The sequence below is a fragment of the Entelurus aequoreus genome, linkage group LG26 (genome assembly GCF_033978785.1).
Source record: "Entelurus aequoreus isolate RoL-2023_Sb linkage group LG26, RoL_Eaeq_v1.1, whole genome shotgun sequence".
Classification (NCBI taxonomy): domain Eukaryota; kingdom Metazoa; phylum Chordata; class Actinopteri; order Syngnathiformes; family Syngnathidae; genus Entelurus; species Entelurus aequoreus.
This window is the reverse complement of record NC_084756.1, coordinates 21,876,732-21,899,231: the sequence shown is the minus strand read 5'-3', so window position 1 is coordinate 21,899,231 and position 22,500 is coordinate 21,876,732. Positions and strand designations below refer to the sequence as shown.

The following is a 22,500-nucleotide window of genomic DNA, read 5'->3' as shown; positions in this document are numbered from 1 at the left end:
TCAAAAATCAGTCAAAATGTTTTTAGTAGAGATGCCGATAAATGCTTTAAATATCGGAAATGATCAGTATCGGTTTCAAAATGATCGGTATCGGTTTAAAAAAGCAAAATTTATGACTTTTTAAAACGCCGCTGTGTACACGGACGTAGGGAGAAGTACAGAGCGGCAATAAACCTTAAGGGCACTGCCTTTGTGTGCCGGCCCAGTCACATAATATCTACGGCGTTTTACACACACAAGTGAATGCAATGCATACTTGGTCAACAGCCATACAGGTCACACTGAGGGTAGCCGTATAAACAACTTTAACACTGTTACAAATATGCGCCACACTGTGAACCCACACCAAACAAGAATGACAAACACATTTCGGGAGAACATCCGCACCGCAACGCAACATAAACACAACAGAACAAATACCCAGAACCCCTTGCAACACTAACTCTTGTTTTTTTCATGTCACAAAGGTATTACTTAAAAAAACATTTGACACATCATTTTGTTAATGTGTTATTGTGTATAATTAATTCCTATACGACATATTTCTGCTCAAAATCTTAATGAATCTGTCCCGATACAGCATCTACATGTACATAACTTCAAAAATAAATAATTACAAAAAATACTTCCCTCTATCAAAAGGTAAAAATAGAGATAAAGGCATCATGAAATGACAAAAAGCTGCCAAGTTTATATTAATAATGAATTAAAAAAACTGTATATGTAAGCATGCATGCTTTGTAGCCCCTGGCTGGAAAGAAAATAATGTTTGCCTTGGTGCCCTTCTAACTTGCCTTGGTGCCCTAAAATATGAGCCCTCTTAAGGCAACCCTTGCCATAACCTTAAAAAGTTAACATTCAAGACCTGCAAGTACAATACTTACATTATTAATACTTTTTAGAGACTAGATTCAGCAAAAGACTGAACTATCAAGCAAACACACAATAAACTGTACACTCCTGTCAACTAACATCTAAAGCGTGCAACTTATAATTATACTTGCAAATAATTCCCATAAATCTTATCATAAGAATATATATATATTACAGATGTCCGGTAATATCGGCCTGCCGATATTATCGGCCGATAAATGCTTTAAAATGTAATATCGGAAATTATCGGTATCGTTTTTTTTATTATCGGTATCGTTTTTTTAAATGTATTTTTTTAATTTTATTAAATCAACATAAAAAACACAAGATACACTTACAATTAGTGCACCAACTCAAAAAACCTCCCTCCCCCATTCACCCTCATTCACACAAAAGGGTTGTTTCTTTCTGTTATTAATATTCTGGTTCCTACATTATATATCAATATAAATCAATACAGTCTGCAAGGGATACAGTCCGTAAGCACACATGATTGTGCGTGCTGCTGGTCCACTAATAGTACTAACCTTTAACAGTTAATTTTTCTCATTTTCATTAATTACTAGTTTCTATGTAACTGTTTTTACATTGTTTTACTTTCTTTTTTATTCAAGAAAATGTTTTTAATTTATTTATCTTATTTTATTAATTTTTTAAAAAAGGACCTTGTCTTCACCATACCTGGTTGTCCAAATTAGGCATACTAATGTGATAATTCCACAACTGTATATATCGATATCGGTTGATATCGGTATGGGTAATTAAGAGTTGGACAATATCTGAATATCGGCAAAAAGCCATTATCGGACATCCCTAATAAATATATATATAAATATATATATATATATATATATATATCCATCCATTTTCTACCGCTTATTCCCTTCGGGGTCGCGGGGGGCGCTGGAGCCTATCTCAGCTACATATATATATACTGTATATATATATATATATATATATATGCTGTATATATATATATATATATATATAACAACTGGACAGCAGTTATAATAAACAGCTTATCGTTTAATGTTACAATAATACAAAACATATTTTCAAAAACAATAATACTTATTAACACATAAAACAGAACACAAAATTGGTACAGTTGAGTACCAGTAACTCAGTTCAAATGTGAACGGTACCCATCTGTAGTTACGATATTTGCTAGTTAATCCTGCATGCAAAATGTGTGTATTTATTGAGAAAAGTGACGTAATTGACAGGCCGTAACATGTACAATATCAGCTTTAAGCACTTCTTGCAGTTGGCTGTGTCTGCAACTTTTGAGATGAACGACAACCAGACTTCAAAGTGTTTCGACTCGGGTATCTTAGCTAAATGCTCACTGCTGTCTATGCAGGAGAACAACTAATGTCAACCGTAACACCGTCACGACAGTTGACTTCGGAATTTGGCATCACTACCTATACCTAATTTTTGCCTAATTTCTGGATCACTAAATTAATCAATAAGTAACTAATAACTAAAACTAACTATTAATTTTGCCCCCATATAAGTTAGTAATACTGTATATTTTTGGTTTTGCAGTCTGTTTACATCTGAGTGTTGACACTAATCTCTAGCTGTACACGCACTAAATAAGTCTCACACACACGGGAAATAATGAAAAAAATGATAGATCGTTATGGTCCGAGTTGCCCCAGTGCAAAGTTTAAGACTAAACTTGAAACTGAAAACTATGAAATGCAAGGAAACCCTAGCCTGCAGAGCAGCAAAGCGTAAACGAAATGCATGCCCTGATATGAGAAATACTTACATGTTGGCAGGTCGGCACTGCTCAGCAGATATCAATAACAATTATTACGCTGCACTTAAGACATAAAAATAGTAATAATAAAAACATATCATACAGTACTACCTCAGGCTTTTTTGTACACTGCACTTTCCGCTGAGTGCAGCTGGGAGAGGCTGCAGCCCACCCGCAATCCCGAGAGGGATAAGCGATAGAAAATGGGTGGATGGTTTTTTTCATAAACCACCTTGGTTATCATACATTGCTTGTAACAAACTACGGTAATTGAGTGTCCAAACAAAGACACCCATGTGTTGGTGACTCAGTCTCAGTACTTTTTTTTGACTGTGCACTTAAAACCAAGGTAGAGTACATAATTGAGGCATACGGTATGTCCCTATTTCCTATGATTTCTCCTAAGCATAGCAGAGTACATGTATATATGCACGTGGGCTGCAAAATCATCAGTGGATTAGGTTGCTAATTGTCAGCTTGAGATGGGCCTGTGAAAGCGACGGTAGGCAGTCCTGCTGAGACTCAAATGTCAAATTACCATCTTTTTGTCTGTATGTCCGTTTGTGATGAAGAAAAATGATCAAATTAAGAGTGTATATGAGAATTCATTGTACACATATACATACACATATAAATAGATATATACATATACATACAGTATTTACATACATACATATACAAACATATAAATACATATGTACATATACATATATACTCATATTGTACACATATACATATACATACATACACATATATATATATATATATATATATACATATATATGTATACATATATATACACATATATATATATATATATATATATATATATATATATATATATATATATATATATATATACATACATATATATATATATATATACGTACATACGTACATACATATATATATATATATATACTTACATACATACATACATACAGTACATACATATACATATATATATATATATATATATACGTACGTACATACATACATACATACAGTACATACATATACATATATATATACATACATACATACATACAGTACATACATATACATACGTACATACTAGGGATGTCCGATAATGGCTTTTTGCCGATATCCGATATTCCGATATTGTCCAACTCTTTAATTACCGATACCGATATCAACCGATACCGATATCAACCGATATATGCAGTCGTGGAATTAACACATTATTATGCCTAAATTTGGACAACCAGGTATGGTGAAGATAAGGTCCTTTTTAAAAAAATTAGTAAAATAAGATAAATAAATTAAAAACATTTTCTTGAATAAAAAAGAAAGTACAACAATATAAAAACAGTTACATAGAAACTAGTAATGAATGAAAATTAGTAAAATTAACTGTTAAAGGTTAGTACTATTAGTGGACCAGCAGCACGCACAATCATGTGTGCTTACGGACTGTATCCCTTGCAGACTGTATTGATATATATTGATATATAATGTAGGAACCAGAATATTAATAACAGAAAGAAACAACCCTTTTGTGTGAATGAGTGTAAATGGGGGAGGGAGGTTTTTTGGGTTGGTGCACTAATTGTAAGTGTATCTTGTGTTTTTTATGTTGATTTAATTTAAAAAAAAAAAAAAAAAAAAAAAAAAAGATACTGAAAATAAAAAAAACGATACCGATAATTTCCAATGTTACATTTTAACACATATATCGGCCGATAATATCGGCAGGCCGATATTATCGGACATCTCTAGTACATACATTACGGTATATATATATATTATATACAGACATTTGAAAGGCAATTTAAAACAAATAAAGAATAGTGAACAACAGGCTGAATAAGTGTACGTTATATGAGGCATAAATAACCAACTGAGAACGTGCCTGGTATGTTAACGTAACATATTATGGTAAGAGTCATTCAAATAACTATAACATATAGAACATGCTATACGTTTACCAAACAATCTGTCACTCCTAATCGCTAAATCCCATGAAATCTTATACGTCTAGTCTCTTACGTGAATGAGCTAAATAATATTATTTGATATTTTACGGTAATGTGTTCATAATTTCACACATACTTATGTGTGAAATTATTAACACAGTACCGTATAAGTCGCACCCGACTGCGACTTATAGTCCGAAAAATACGGTACGTACATATATACATATATATATACACAGCCTTGCCCCTGGCCAAATTGTTTTAACCCAATACGGCCACCGAGTCAAAAAGTTTGGGGACCCCTGATCTACAATAGTCATGAAAATAAAGAAAACGCATTGAATGAGAAGAAGGTGTGTCCAAACTTTTGGCCTGTACTGTATGTCAGCAAGTAAATGCAAAGCCTTTGTAACCCATTTTGAAATGCTTCTATTATACTTCAAATGCAAAAAAGGGTCATAATGCAGCTGGGATAGGCTCCAGCACCTCTTGCGACCCCTCGAGGGACAAACGATAGAACATTGCAGGAGGCTGCAATATACTGTATATCGCGATATAGATTGTAGGCCATATCGCCCATCTCTATGCCCAAAGGAAGATATGCAATGACCCAACTTAAACCCTATTATGTGTCTCTCTCCACCCGTCTGACTTCTTCTCACCTCACCCACTGCTGCTGCCTCATCCCCAAAATGACAAAAAAAAATAAAGAAATCCTCTACAAGTATCTCCTTACATATGAAATTCAATCCTGCGGGGGTGGCAGGTCGGTAATAGATTAGGAGCATGCCATGCATTGCTAGACTGTCAAGAGTTCTGGCAGTGAATCAAAGTTAACAGAGCGCAAGTTGACACGAACCCAAAAAAAACAACATAAAAAAAGAACGTTGCACACTGCCAGCTGCAAACATGCTCTTCTATTCGTATCCTTTTATCGTGGCATGCATTACTTTAGCTTAGGTTGGGTAAATAATGATTTGATTGATACTTTACAGTAGCAGAACCAACACTGCCTTGTCATGTGTAGACATGACTTATATAGACATCATTGAGAATTACATGTGTGCATTATGTGTCACACGGTGGAACCCACCCCTCTAAGTCGACATAAGTGGTTGTCGACATAACCAAGCTGGAATACAGACATTGCTTGCACGTCTACAATAGGAGAAAAGATTTTTAAACCTCGTACATGCAATTGTGGCTGTTCCGGTGGCTAACTTACCACACAAAAAAGAAATGGGTGCATGTGTTTGCTGCAGCGTCTAAGAGTTTGTAGCTGCAGTAAAGGGGGATGAAAGAAAGGCTGGGAAATCTACCGGCAAAGAAGAAAAGACCTTTGCTGCTATGCTGAAGGTAAGTGGCAGTCCTATTTTGACGTAGCAAAAAGATGCGATCAATAGCAACATAAACTGACCTATTTGTCATAGAAATGACTACCTTTGGGTTTTGAATTGACTTAGAGGGGACCTGCGCTTTTTTTTGGGTGTTTTGCCAATCGTTCACAATCATTATGAGAGACAAGAACACGAGTCTTTTGTTTTTTTTACGATTTTAAAGATGATTAAAAAAAAAAACGCTTGAAAAATGCGGGTAATGGGAGTCATCGTTGTACAGTATATAAACACTGCAAGTCTATATATAATGTAGTAACTAGGGCTGGGCGATACATCGGGTTTGTAAGATATATACCGTATTTTTCGGATTATAAATCGCTCCGGAGTATATGTCGCACCGGCCGGAAATGCATAATAAAGAAGGAAAAAAACCATATAAGTCGCACTCGAGTATAAGTCACATTTTTGGGGGAAATTTATTTGATAAAACCCAACACCAAGAATAGACATTTGAAAGGCAATTTAAAATAAATCAAGAATAGTGAACAACAGGCTGAATAAGTGTACGTTATATGACGCATAAATAACCAACTGAGAACGTGCCTGGTATGTTAACGTAACATATTATGGTAAGAGTCATTCAAATGACTATAACATATAGAACATGCTATACGTTTACCAAACAATCTGTCACTCCTAATCGCTAAATCCCATGAAATCTTATACGTCTCGTAGTCTGTTGGTCTTCAATCTTAATTCTAAGCAAGAATACCATCATTTGTGAAGTGAAGTGAAGTGAATTATATTTATATAGCGCTTTTCTCTAGTGACTCAAAGCACTTTACATAGTGAAACCCAATATTTAAGTTACATTTTTAAACCAGTGTGGGTGGCACTGGGAGCAGGTGGGTAAAGTGTCTTGCCCAAGGACACAGCGGCAGTGACTAGGATGGCAGAAGCGGGGATCGAACCTGGAACCCTCAAGTTGCTGGCACGGCCACACTACCAACTGAGCTATACCGCCCTGACACTGTTTGTAGAATCGTGTCACCCCGATTCCAAACCTTGGTGCATTTTAAAAAAAAATCAGCAATATATTGACGTATCTGCTTATAATGTGTCATATTCAGTCCTCCAGAGGTCAAAATAGATGAATCTCACCTTTCCTGGGTCATCTTTGGAGCGAGGCACTTTGAGAAAACACTTGTTCAATGACAGATTGTGCCGTATTGAGTTCTGTTGGGTGAAAAAGAGAAAAAAGGGTAGAGAAGGTGAGTTTACACCAACACATTACAAGTAGACACAACCTTGATAGCAGACTTTCAAATGCAATTTAAGGCATTTAATACCTTTTTAAGACCATTTCACATTCATACAGACACAAAAGAACAGAAACATGAAGGAAAATCAGAGGCTTGGAATTAATTAATTAATTAATTAATATTAATTAAGTAGATGAATTTATTCACTGCTCTTTAACACTGGTAAACAAAACGGTTAAACTAAAAACACCTGAAGCCTCCCGATTGTATACGAATTGGAAAATATATTGTCAAACATCACAATAACCATTTTTCAGATTTGCCATAGAATTGTTTTCTTGCAGTTGGTGCAATGTGCTTCATATCGAGTGTTTTTCATGTAACAACAACAACAAGGATTTATGCAGATCCCAAATACAGATCAGCAGGTACCAGAAGGTAAGAAAAGTTGCTTTTGCCCAATATCGCAAAACAAAACACCAGATCATATGTCTTACCTTATACACACATCATAATAGTACTTGTATGTTGAAGCACAGCAAGCGGTGCAGCTTCATAGCTTACCAAAGTTGTACTAAAACATTATGATAGATTTTTGAGCGCCGTGTGTAATGTTCTATAATTTCGATGGAACATATACAATGTTGGTGTTGTTTACTTGAGTCATTTTGCCAACATAGTGCAGTCTACACATATCTTTTATGTTTGACTGCCATCTATTGGTCACACTTATCATTACACCATGTACCAAATAAAATTGCTTCGAGGTCGGTAAGCAAAACCAGAATTATTCCGTACATTAGGAGCACCGGGTTATAAGGCGCACTGTCGAGTTTTGAGTAAAAGAAAGGATTTTTAAGTGTGCCTTATAGTCCGGAAAATACGGTACATCAAAGTTAAATGCTACAAAGAGAGAAAATGGACTGCCTATCCAGGACAAAAAAATACACAGAAAATACAATGACCTGGATGAAGGAGAACATCCATACATACGGAGAAAATCCATGATTGGTTGGTGTTCGTGTGATGAGTAACAACTTACGAAGGTTAGGTCAAAACATTACGGACTGGCCAGACAGAGGCAAGATAAGGCGGGTCATCGAAACCAGGAACACACTCATGTCACATGATGACAAGGGAGTAGGAGACAAAGGGAAAAAATAAAAGATTAAAAAAAATAACAAAAGAAACTAGGGCTGCAACAACTAATCGATTATAAAAATAGTTGGCGATTAACTTAGTCATCGATTCGTTGGATCTATGCTATGCGCAGAGGCAATTTTTAAAAAAAAATTTTAATAATTTTTTTTTTTATAAACCTTTATTTATAAACTGCAACATGTACAAACAGCTGCGAAACAATAATCAAAATAAGTATGGTGCCAGTATGCTGTTTTTTTCCAATAAAATACTGGAAAGGATACAAATGTAGTTCATCTCTTTTATCCGATTATTAATCGATTAATCAAAGTAATAATCGACAGATGAATCGATTATCAAATGAATCGTTAGTTGCAGCCCTAAAAGAAACATACTTGAAAATGACAGAGGGATTCTCTCCCACAGTTGAGATTTTTCCTTTAGTGATGAAGATGACATGCAGGAAACCCACAATAATGCGTGTCCTTAGAGAAAACAATGCCCAAAACCTTAGTTTTTTGTTTTGTTTACTCTGTAAACCAAAATCATAATTGCTCTCTTCACCTAAGACATGGAACATAAATTTAGGAAGACACATTAAAGTGAGTTGAGTTCATGAAAAGTTTTACTGCACATAACCATTACCAACTGTTCCCAAACAACACAAAAGTCATTCTTTTTTTTCTTTTCTTTTTTTTGTCAAGATATAAAAATATGCTGTTTTTTACTGTATGTATCATAACATTCAAAACGAATGGGAAAAATGTCCTGGAAAACTGGGAAATGTGGGGGTTTTTTTATTGTTGAAAGACAGCACACAATTCCTGAATAGGCTGAACATTTCGAAGTTGAAAACAAACTAAAAATAATGTATTGTAGACCCCAGAAGAAATCACATAAAGTCTGACGCTATTTTCAACTTTTAATACAAATCCTATGATAACAAACGGCACAATTCCAACAGGTTTTACTTCCCGTGCAAACACTTTGTCTCATGAGTCCGCGCTTTCCAAGACACACAACAACACTTCCTCATTCTCCGTCAATCACCTTTCAGGCACAGAGGGTGTGTTTAAAATATGGGAAAAATGTACATCAAATCCAAACCAAACATTAACATTAACTGGTCGTTACAGTATGAATTGATATATACAGCTTATTATATGGCCAAGGTTAAAAACCTTCTTTCTAGGCAACAGTTTGAGACAGTAATCCATGCCTTTATCACATCTCGGATGGATTACTGTAACTCTTTGTATTTTGGAATTAATCAATTCTCCCTCTTACGTCTGCAGCTAGTCCAAAATGCAGCTGCCGGACTTTTAACAAACACAGGAAAAAGAGAGCACATTACTCCTGTTTTAGCCTCCCTCCACTGGCTGCCTGTGTCTTTTAGAGTCCATTTTGAAATGATCTAACTCGTTTTTGAATCCTTACGTGGTCTTGCCCCACCATACCTCTCTGAGCTGCTCCACCTCTATACCCCCACCCGGTCCCTCAGGTCAGCTGATCCTGGAGGTACCCAAATCAAAGCGCAAGCTCAGAGGGGACAGGGCCTTCTCTGTTGTGGGTCCCAAACTCTGGAACGATCTCCCTCTCCATGTGAGATTTTTAAGACCCTTCTTAAAACCCATTTTTATTCACTGGCTTTTAACCCAGCATGAGACTTTAAGTTTTTAACGTTTAACTTTTTTAACGGTTTTTAACTTTTTAACTGCTTTTTATCTAACAAATTGTTCTTAGGGTAATTTGTATTTGCTTTTTCAATGTGTATTTTACTTCTGTTTTAAATGTTATTTTTTACTCTGTCCTTTGCCTCTATTTCTTTGTGGTGTACAGCCCTTTGTTCTTCAACTGTGCTTGTTTTTAAAGGGCTTTATAAATAAAGTTGGTATGGTATTACTTGCGCACTATTGACAAGTGATGTACCGAAAACTCGATCACCAAAAAAAGGCCGAAAACCCCGCTACCGAAACCGGATGTATTGTAAACGAAACGCACGCCATTGTGACTGTCTGGGGCATTGTCAGCCTGCCTGTGATGTGTATGTCATTTTTGCATATATTGCAGATATACTCGCGGACAGCCATCTACAAAATGTGCAACAATTGAGAGGACAGTGACTTTTAAGCAGAGAAAGTCCAACTAGAGAAACAGCACCAAGCAAGTGTGACGTCATGCTTGCTACAGCTCGCCTCTTTCGTCAGGGACATCGAGGGACAGAAGTAGAGTCTCTAAACACGACAACAGTTTATAACACCACCAAGCTGAAGATGCTAGATTTGTTGCTAGTTGTTCTTAATTAAAAGAAAGTCATTAAAAGTCTGTAAACACTTGAAAAAATCTCAATAAAGTACATTTTGTACAAAAAGCAGCAACAATTGAAAATATAGCAAAACGATAAAAACATTTTTAATACTAACTAGGGTTGTACGGTATACCGGTATTAGTATCGTACCACGATACTAATGAATCATATTCGGTACTATACCGCCTCTAAAAAGTACCGGTCCCCCACCCGTCGTCGTCACGTCGTGTCATGCAGAACGCCATCAGGAAGAGGTGCTTTAAGACATGGCTAGCTTGCTAGCGGATAATATCTGTCCGCAGTCAGATCAAGACAAATCAAGTACGATTAATTCAAGTATCAACCCTGTAGGACGAGTGATGATAATGTCTGACTAAAATCTTGTCTTTAGTTGACAAACACAAGACAAGATTTCAATATGTCCGATAGTTAACCATTAAGATGATCATCTTAACTTTGAACACACTGATCACATGTGAATGAAATGCATACTTAGTCGACAGCCATACATGTCACACTAAGGGTGGCCATATGAACAACGCCAACACTGTCAAAAACATGTGCCATATAGTGAAACCACACTAAACAACAATGACAAGCACATTTTGGGAGAATATTTGCACCGCAACACAACAAACACTACAGAACTAATTCCCAGAATTCCCTGCAGCCCCAACTCTTCTGGGACGCTACAATATAAACAAACGCCATTGGTGGATCTACACCTAACATCCACTGTAATGATACCAAGTACAGGAGCGTATCTAGTCACAAAATCTTCTTTGGTTTTTTTAAAATTTACATTATGTTTATAAACTCAGGAAATATGTCCCTGGACACATGAGGACTTTGAATATGACCAATGTATGATCCTGTAACGACTTGGTATCAGATTGATACCTACATTTGTGGTATGATCCAAAACTAATGTAAAGTATCTAACAACAGAAGAATAAGTGATAATAAGTGTAGATAGAACATGTTAAAAGAGAAAGTAAGCAGATATTAACAGTAAATGAACAAGTAGATTAATAATTCATTTTCTACCACTTGTCATTAATAATTTTGACAAAATAATAGAATGGAAAATGACACAATATGTTACTGCATATGTCAGCAGCTAAATTAGGAGCCTTTGTTTGCTTATTTACTAATAAAAGACAAGTTGTGTTGTATGTTCACTATTTTATTTAAGGACAAACTTGCAATAAGAAACATATTTTTAATGTATTGTAAGATTTTTTTGTTAAAATAAAGCCAATAATGACATTTTTTGTGGTACCCTTTATTTAGAAAAGTACCGAAAATTTTTGGTACCGGTACCAAAATATTGGTATCGGGACAACACTAATAATAACAGATTTGTTTTAAATGTATGTATACATTTTTTTGGCCTTTTTAAAGAAAATCATATCATCATAGCATATTGTGCAAATTAATAATAATAGTAATAAAAATTGATTTTATTTGTAAAAAAACACCTTAAATTGAGCAAACAATCTCAAAGTGCTACAGTGTATTTAAAAAAAAATAAAAAAGATAATACAAATAAAAAAAATAAAAAAGTAGAACAGCCTAATAGCTAGAACTAGTATGCATATATCCAAAAAAAGGGTTTTTTAAAAAGAAGGATTTTTAAGCCTTTTTTAAAAGCATCCACAGTCTGACATCCCCTCAGGTGGTCAGGGAGAGCGTTCCACAGACCGGGAGCGGCATAGCAGAAAGCCCGGACTCCCATTGTTCGTAGCTTTATCCTCGGAGGTTGGAGGAGGTTAGCCTGTCCAGAGCGGAGGTGTCGTGTGGAGGATTTGGGGGTGAGGTAGGGGGGGGGGGGGGGCATTTCCATGGAGGCACTGGTGGGTTAGTAGGGTTACTCGATGATGCCAATAGTGGCCACGCCCCCACCACCACAGGTATCTTGGCAGTTTAGGGGAAACCCTGGATAAATTAGGGTGTAGAATAGCATGTGTGAAGGTTTTGAAGCATTTACACAACTATTGGATGTTAGACTTTTTAAGACCCCACGGATATCCTGAAATGTACCATAGGTATCTATCACTCTACACTTGAAGTCAGCACATATGCCAAAAGATACCAGGAGCATTCCTGGGAATCTACTCTGACAACATATCAAATTCCACATGTGCCAAAAAACAAAACATGAGCCAGGAGGGGTCCCGCGCTGGGATGGCGGAGCCTGATATTAATTAAGGCTCCAGCGATCCCCTGTTGGGGCAAGAAATGAATGATTTAGATCCATCCTGAGAGTTAACTCATTACACGGTTCGTAGCTACTCCACGCCAGTGAAGAGGGAGCTTCATCCAGCTGTCTGGTTGGGATGAAGAGGCGGGCTGAAGTAGCCACCGGGGCCTGGAGAGCAGCCATAGTAGCAGCTGGACACAAGCCAGGCCCCCCTTTCCCCCAAAAGGACCCACACATGCCTCCATTCTCTATGGAGTGCTATTGACAGATGGCTTTAAAAGGTGGCAGGATATCGCCGATGATTTTAACGAGACGTGGGAGATGAGTGGAGATCGGCCGGGTAGACCCCACCTACCCGCCCCACAAGTGCAAGAAAAGGGAGCGGCTTGTTCGACACTAAATGCAATTATCCTAAAGAAGGGGACGGTAATGACAGGCTCGTTGTGTTATGCTGTCAATCACGCCGCTGTGGAAAGCAGAGGTAGTCTGACGATGTTCGCCAACGGAAAACAAAGAGACGCTCTGCAGTCAGTCATTTATCTTTGTGCCTGGGGGGACCAGAACTCAAGCCTTTACTCTCCATTTACAGTATCACCCCTATAGAACTCTTAGACTACATGAGTCAAGTGGGTACGCCCCTCACATTCCAGCAAGCATTTTTATTGCAGTGTATCTTCTCAGGGGACAATGCTACAGACATGAAACTTAGACATACTGTAGAGTAGGGCAGGAAACCGAAATAAAAATTCTTGGCGGAAACCTAAAATGAAGAAACCAAGGCCGAAAACCGAAACACCGTAAGAAGTTATTATGCTAATTATTATTACCTTTGCTTTTATGGCTATGACTCCGTACTAGGGGTGTAAACTAGCTTTAAAATGTAATATCAGAAATGATCGGTATCGTTTTTTTTTTAAATTATCGGTATCGTTTTTTATTTATTTATTTATTAAATCAACATAAAAAACACAAGATACACTTACAATTAGTACACCAACCCAAAAAAACTCCCTCAAACATTCACACTCATTGACACAAAAGGGTTGTTTCTTTCTGTTATTAATATTCTGGTTCCTACATTATACATCAATATATATCAATACAGTCTGCAAGGGATACAGTCCGTAAGCACACATGATTGTGCGTGCTGCTGGTCCACTAATAGTGCTAACCTTTAACAGTTAATTTTACTCATTTTCATTAATTACTAGTTTCTATGTAACTGTTTTTATGTTGTTTTACTTTCTTTTTTTATTCAAGAAAATGTTTTTAATTTATTTATCTTATTTTATTTGATTATTTTTTTAAAAAAGGACCTTATCTTCACCATACCCGGTTGTCCAAATTAGGCATAATAATGTGTTAATTCCACGACTGTATATATCGGTATCGGTTGATATCGGTATCGGTAATTAAGAGTTGGACAATATCGGAGTATCGGATATCGGCAAAAAGCCATTATCGGACATCCCTAGTGTAAACCAAAAAAATGTTATTGATATTTGAATGAATCGCGATTATGATTTGTAACAATTATTAAACACTTTAAAAAAATAAAAATAATATAAATTTTTTTAATCTGCCCTGTCATATTGTTGATGTACAGTAGATGCCCATACATGCTGTAAATATTTACTTTGGAAAATAAAACCGTTGAATACTTCTCTTGTTGCCTTGTTTGTATTTGACTTTATTCAAGGTTTGGGCAGCATTTTGTTAAACAAAACCAGTTTTCTTTTAAAGGGGAACTGCACTTTTGATTTATTTATTTTGCCTCTAGTTCACAATTATTATGAGAGACAAGAAGACAAAAGTAGTTTTTTTTTGCATTCTAACATGTAAAAATCAGCTCGTTCTAGTTAGGTAGCAATCAATTCTACCTCTAAATCACTTCAAAAAATGCATCCTAAAACCGTCAACAATACTTCATTTACGTTCCGTAACCTGTATTATAACCAAGCTGTGGCGACATTGTTATTGTAAGAGCAAACACTGAGGAACTCTTTTTCTAGCGTGCTTTGGTATTAACCGTAAAAGCTAGCTACGGCAAGAGATAAGCTAGCATTGGCGTCTGCACGAAACGCGTTTTGAGTTTTTAATGCACAACACTGCGATAGGACAGCAATCTGTACTGACTGAAACACATGAACAATCATATCACAGTATCTGTAAAGTATTAGCCCACATTTTATGTTTTGTTTGTACACAGCTAGCCAGACAGGGTGAACTGTCTGTCATGATAAACGCATGACGTGCTGCGTGTTCATTATCATTAGAGTGTGACTCACTCGATGGACAGTTGTTTCAAGTATTATTTGGGGAAAGCACACCATTTATGTCGAAACAGCGTGTTTCCAAATTCCACATTTGTAGCTTCGAGTCACTTTCACCTTACTCTATCGACTTCCGTCGGCTCTAACGTTTCACCCTCTTCTTCGTGCTCGCTTTTAGCAGCAGTTCATCCTCCGTATATTCAGGTTCAAAAATGTAAGGTTGTGAATCCTCATTTGTCAAAAAATAGTCATCTTCGTTGTCTGTTGCCAAGTCTGCAATGATTACAACACACACAAGCGTTTTGTATCCGAAAGTAGGAAATGCTACGGAAATGGAAATCAATGGGCGGAAGTAATTAGTCCTGGCATTAATTAAAATGATCTAAATACGGTAAATATTGTATATTTTACATACTTCTATGAATATGTCTGTTACTACATTATATATAGAGATTTGAAGTGTGTGTACAAAACGTTGTTGGAGGGTTTTGAAGTTATCTTAGAGGGCTTTGAAGACTACAACGGTGACTCCCATTAGCTGCATCTTCCAAGTGTTTTTTTTATCATCTTTAAAATCCCAATAAAAAAAATAATGATTGTGCACGATGGGCAAAATTCCAAAATAAGTGCAATTCCCCTTTAAGTAATATAAACATTTATCAGAGCGGTTTGTCCATTTCATGGAGGAATGTGGTTAATCATAGAACTGACACCCAATGTTTAAAAAAAGTACAGATTTTGAATCACGAATTGATTCTGGATCAAAACGTTACCCTCAAGAACCGAATCGAATCGTGTGGCGCCCTAAGGTTAACAGCCCCACTGTGAACTACTAGCCTCCCTAAAATCAAAGCATCTGCAATTGCACACATGTATATTCATCCTTCAAAGAATAAAACAATGATAAAATTATAAAAATATTTATTTACCACAGATACTACAACAATGTAAAATACAAACTCATGTAAAGCCCATTTACCGAATGGCGCCACAAACGGGGGTAAAAGTTCAGGGCCTTCCTTATCTGTCATAAAGCCTGCTGAGTTGTGTGCAGCGGGAGGTGTCCTGATATCGTCGCTGTAGCCACAAACGACCTGAAGGCTTTCTAACTTTCACTTTCGCTTACATTGTGCAGACGGTATGAAGGAAGAAGGAATAATTTTAGTGGTTTTGAAGTTGGCACTTTTTAATACCTTTATACCGGTAACCAACAGGGGTGTCAAATAAAAATAAAAAATCTGATTAATCGCAATTCTTATTTGTAACAATTCTTAATCAATTAAAAACATTTTTTAAATATATTTTATTTATTTTATTTTTAAATCAGTCTTGTCCAGTCACTCAAGCAAATCATATTAATGATGTTGATCAATGTTTTTGAACCACTGCGCCGTGGCACACTAGTGTGCCGTGAGATACAGTCTGGTGTGCCGTGAGATACAGTCTGGTGTGCCGTGGGAGATTATCTAATTTCACCTATTCAGGTTAAAAATATTTTTTGCAAACCAGTAATTATAGTCTGCAAATTATGTGTTGTTGTTGAGTGTCGGTGCTGTCTAGAGCTCGGTAGAGTAACCGTGTAATACTCTTCCATATCAGTAGGTGGCAGCAGGTAGCTAATTGATTTGTAGATGTCGGAAACAGCGGGAGGCAGTGTGCAGGTAAAAAGGTGTCTGATGCTTACACAAAAAATAGACAAAAGGTGAGTGCCCCTAAGAAAAGGCATTGAAGCTTAGGGCAGTCATTTTCAACCAGTGTGCCGCGGCACACTAGTGTGCCGTGAGAGATCGTCAGGTGTGCCGTGAGAAATTATTTAATATCTCCTAATTAACCATTGTCGGGTGTCCGTGCTATAATAAAGTGCGGCAGATAATGTAGTACTCATCTATTTCAGTAGGTGGCAGCAGAGGGCGATAAATACCTGTAAAGACAATCGAGTTAGCGCTGCGCATCACGTGACAGTGACAGTTTGGGATCGCAGCAAGAGGAGGCGAGCAAGTGACAGTGATGGAGAAGTTTTTGAGAAGGGAAAATGCGAATGGCGAACATGATCCTGGACAAAATTCTGACCCAGATGAAGGATCTAGTATGGGTGGTCTACAAAATAAAAAAAGACGGTGAGCTCGAGGCAATAAAGCGAAAGCTATCTTTCATTTGGATTGACTTTCACCGGGGATGCGACAGCACCGACTCCGCAGTGCTTGGTGTGTGGTGAGAAGCTATCCAATAGCGCCATGGTGCCAAGCAAGCTTAAACGCCATCTCCAAACGAAACACCCCGATGGACTATTTTGTACGCTTACGTACAAACAATGAGAAACAGGCAACTTTTCTGAGAAAAACCACAAAGGTAAACAAGAGAGCCCTCAAAGCTTGCTACCTTGTTGTTGAACTCGTAGCTAAATCAAAAAAGTCCCACACTGTGGCAGAAACATTAATACTGCGAGCTTGTAAAGCCATTGCAATAGTAGTGAGTATAAATACATTTAGATTATTAACTATATGTATTATATACTGTGTTAGAGTGTCATTTTGGTTGGTGGTGTGCCGCAGGATTTTGTAAATGTAAAAAGTGTGCCGCGGCTTAAAAAAGGTTGAAAATCACTGGCTTAGGGAACGCTATGCAGAACTAAACTAAAACTGAACTGGCTACAAAGTAAACAAAAACATAATGCTGGACGACAGCAAAAACTTACTGTGGAGCAAAGATGGCGTCCACAATGTACATCCGAACATGACATGACAATCAACAATGTCCCCACTAAGAAGGATAAAGACAACTAAAATATTCTTGATTGCTAAAACAAAGTAGATGCGGGAAATATCGCTCAAAAGGAAGACATGAAACTGCTACAGGAAAATACCAAAAAAAGACAAAAAGTCACCAAAATAGGAGCGCAAGACAAGAACTAAAACACTTCACACAGGAAAACAGCAAACAATTCCAAATAAGTCAGGGCGTTATGTGACAGGTGGTGACAGTACACCTACTTTGAGACAAGAGCTATAGTGATGCATGCTTGGTTATGGTTTAAAGTCACATCCAACAATTGCGACAACGACTTTTTACTGTCAACTGAGTTTTGTTTTTTAGTGATTTCTGCTGGTGGTGTGCCTCCGGATTTTTTCAACGCAAAAAATGTGATTTGGCTCAAAAAAGGTTGAAAAACACTGATGTAGATGATCATATTTGCTGTACAGATTTACTTTAGAAAAGACAAGTGTTGGATACGTCTCTCGTTGCCTTATTTGTATTTCACTTTATTAAATGTTTGGGTAGAATTGTTTAAACAAAACCAGTTTTCTTTTAAGTAATATAGAAATTGATCACAGCTGTTTATTTTAATGGAGGAATGTAGCTAATCACAGAACTGGCATCAATGTTATTAAAAATTTATAGATTTTAAATCAAGAATCGTTTTGACTCGGGAATCAATTCTAAATCCTATCATAACCCCCAAGAATCGAATCAAATCGTATGGTGCCCTAAGATTCAGAGTCCTAGTAACCGGCCCACGCCAGGCCCAGACAAGCGCATGCTTCCTGTTTTCTGCTTAATAGAAATGCAAAAAAATCCAGATTGAAAAGTTTATGCAAAGCCTCTGCGATATTGTGGAGCAAACATGCGAGCGGTGGTACAGTACGTGGGTGCTGCTGGGGTCTGTGTGGCAGTGAACAGAGGGGATTTTTTTTTTATTTGTATGAATGCACACGTTAAAATACGGCCCGCGGGCCACATGCGGCCCATTAAGATTTTCAATCCGGCCCGCCGGACGTTCTACATAATTTTTGTACACCTTTAACATCAAAACTGTCGCCGCCATTATGATGTTGCAGTGCTGTTTTTAAACGACTGTAAGTCTTGACCTATAGAAAGTATTTCAATGGATGAAATCTGAGTTTTTGGGTGTCATACGAGTTATTACGGTAATCTACGTCACAGCAGCTCAGACCAGGAACAAGGAAGAGTGGGCGGGGTTTGTTTTCAGAGCAGCCAGCCCGAAAACTTGTGTGCGGAAGCAGATTTTTTACAACAAAGTTCTGCATAAAAGTGATAATATGTCATAGCGTAGATGCTTATTACACATTGCATTAAAATTTTGCTGTTTGTTACATTTTTGTTGTGTTTTGCTTGATTGTAAAAGATGTCTATTGAGGAGCCGGTCTGAAAAGTAAAAGAGGAGCGATGTTCATATCTTGTTAATATTCAGTGTTTTATTGCTCATAGTTAATATTCAGTGTTTTATTGTTCATAGTTAATATTGTAAATCCCACTTTCTTTATTTTTAATGTACATTTTGGGTGTCCCATTCAGTAAAAAACTGTAAAATTCCTTTCCGTTTTTTTGAGGTGGTCTGTCATAACGTTTTTAAAATCGGACATTGTGACTTTTGGTATTAGTGTTCCGGAAAAAAACACACATACTGTACAGCTAAAGGCCTACTGAAACCCACTACTACCGACCACGCAGTCTGATAGTTTATACATCAATGATGAAATCTTAACATTGCAACACATGCCAATACGGCCGGGTTAACTTATAAAGTGCAATTTTAAATTTCCCGCGAAACTTTCGGTTGAAAACGTCTATGTATGATGACGTATGCACGTGACGTCAATCGTTGAAACAGAAGTATTCAGACCCCATTGAATCCAATACAAAAAGCTCTGTTTTCATCTCAAAATTCCACAGTATTCTGGACATCTGTGTTGGTGAATCTTTTGCAATTTGTTTAATGAACAATGAAGACTGCAAAGAAGAAAGCTGTAGGTGGGATCGGTGTATTAGCGGCTGGCTGCAGCAACACAACCAGGAGGACTTTGACTTAGATATCAGACGCGCTATCCGACGCTAGCCGCCGACCGCATTGATGATTGGGTGAAGTCCTTTGTCGCTCCGTCGATCGCTGGAACGCAGGTGAGCACGGGTGTTGATGAGCAGATGAGGGCTGGCTGGCGTAGGTGGAGCGCTAATGTTTTTAGCATAACTCTGTGAGGTCCCGTAGCTAAGTTAGCTTCAATGGCGTCGTTAGCAACAGCATTGTTAAGCTTCGCCAGGCTGGAAAGCATTAACCGTGTAGTTACAGGTCCATGGTTTAATAGTATTGTTGATCTTCTGTCTATCCTTCCAATCAGGGGTTTATTTATTTTGTTTCTATTTGCAGTTAAGCCCGATGCTATCACGTTAGCTCCGTAGCTAAAGTGCTTTGCCGATGTATTGTCGTGGAGATAAAAGTCACTGTGAATGTCCTTTTCGCGTTCTCGGCTCTCATTTTTAAGAGGATATAGTATCCGAGGTGGTTTAAAATACAAATCCGTGATCCACAATAGAAAAAGGAGAAAGTGTGGAATCCAATGAGCCCTTGTACCTAAGTTACGGTCAGAGCGAAAAAAGATACATCCTGCACTGCACTCTAGTCCTTCACTCTCACTTTCCTCATCCACGAATCTTTCATCCTCGCTCAAATTGATATGGTAATCGTCGCTTTCTCGGTCCGAATCGCTCTCGCTGCTGGTGTAAACAATGGGAAAATGTGAGGAGCTTTTCAACCTGCGACGTCACGCTACTTCCGGTACAGGCAAGGCTTTTTTTTTATCAGCGACCAAAAGTTGCGAACTTTATCGTCGATGTTCTCTACTAAATCCTTTCAGCAAAAATATGGCAATATCGCGAAATGATCAAGTATGACACATAGAATGGATCTGCTATCCCCGTTTAAATAAAAAAAAATCATTTCAGTAGGCCTTTAATGTTCATAGTTAATATTCAGTGTTTTATTGTTCATAGTTAATATTGTAAATCCCACTTTCTTTATTTTTAATGTACATTTTTGGTGTTCCATTCAGTAAAAAACTGTAAAATTATTTCCCGTTTTTTGAGGTGGTCTGTCATAACGTTTTTAAAATCGGACATTGTGGCTTTTGGTATTAGTGTTCCGGAAAAAAACACACATACTGTACAGCTAAATGTGTACATATAATTTATACACACATACACCTTGGCACCCCAGACACATTTTTTCTCTCAATGTGGACCCCCGAGTCAAAATATTTGCCCAGCTCTGCTATAAAGTGTGTTTTAGCCGATTACTCGATTAATCGAACACACACAATATTACTCGATGACTAAACCAATCGATAGTTGCAGCACTAACCACTTCTGTAGAGTAGTCAGTGAACAACCTGTATACCAACAGAAAATAAGTCAGCACACGGCCATTGTTGTCAAAGGAGCTGGCCACACCTCACGGTGAACATGTCCTAAGTGGGAATATTTAGTGTGATAGTCAACTCTTTGTTCACTTGATTTGGAGGAGTCTGATTTGACTATCGACATCAAAACCGAATTGTCGGACATTGAATCCCCCTCCTCCATATGTGGGAAGGAGGCGAGTCGAGGGGACGCACCACTGCCATTCTGGGGCCCCCCGTCAAGCTGGTTGCACGCCGTACCACAGCACGACTCGGCCGGGTCGAAGTCTGCCTTTGGCCCCAGTGGGACTCGCTGGAAATCGGACCCGGTTCGTTTTTATACGTTTTTTCTTATTGCTCGAGGGCTAAGGTGAAAATGTGGCAATGGGCGATTTTAAGAATACAGCAGGACCATGAGTGAAGAGTTTAGCCCATATTGCCATATAGAGTAAAGAGCAGGGGTGTCAAACGTACAGCTAAATGTGTCCACTGGATGCCGCAATAGCAATTCTTTGTATCTTTGTAGATGATGCTACATATGTACAACATTTTTGTAGTTGTTGCTGTTGTTGGGTTTTTTTTCCAATTTGATTTTATTGTTGTGATTTTGTACGGTGTCCTTGAGTGCCCAGAAAGGTGCCTTATAAATAAAATGTATTATTATTATTATTATTAAAATAAACCACATTATGTTAGTACATCAGTCGAGGAAAATGATCAAACCTCATAAATAACATCCTGTAATTTGATTTTGACATAATTTCTTTATCTTGATAGATTGAAAATTAACACCAATGAGTTGACTGATGAACATTATTACATAATTTGTTCAGAAAAAAAACCCCAAAGACAAATAAAGTATGTATACTATTAACCGCAACAGGTAATTGTAAAAAAAAACAAAAAAACAACAACATTATGTTTTGTACATTTTCAGAACGTGCTTGTTCTATTTTTAAACAAGGAAAACAATCTCAAGTTGTCTTTATTTTTAAGTTATTGTGCCGTGATTTTACCAGTCCGGCCCACTTGGGAGTAGATTTTTCTCCATGTGGCCCCGATCTAAAATGACTTGGACACCCCTGGTATAAAGGAAGAGTAAATAATGTTATTATGGTTTTGGGCTCAAATTCATACTGTATATTTTCCATACATCCCAATAATTCACCATTACCATTTATTAGTTGTGGTTTCTACAAAATATC

The 22,500-nt window shown here is 37.3% G+C and overlaps 1 protein-coding gene across 1 annotated transcript in view; it reads right to left on the bottom strand.

The window, feature by feature from the left end:
• The window catches only part of foxj3 (forkhead box J3), a 319,265-nt gene that overhangs the window by 105,000 nt on the left and 191,765 nt on the right, over positions 1-22,500 (bottom strand). Inside the window, exon 3 of the mRNA XM_062037777.1 lies at positions 7,080-7,154. Coding sequence (XP_061893761.1) covers positions 7,080-7,154 — 75 coding nt within the window. The remainder of the gene's footprint in view (positions 1-7,079; positions 7,155-22,500) is intronic.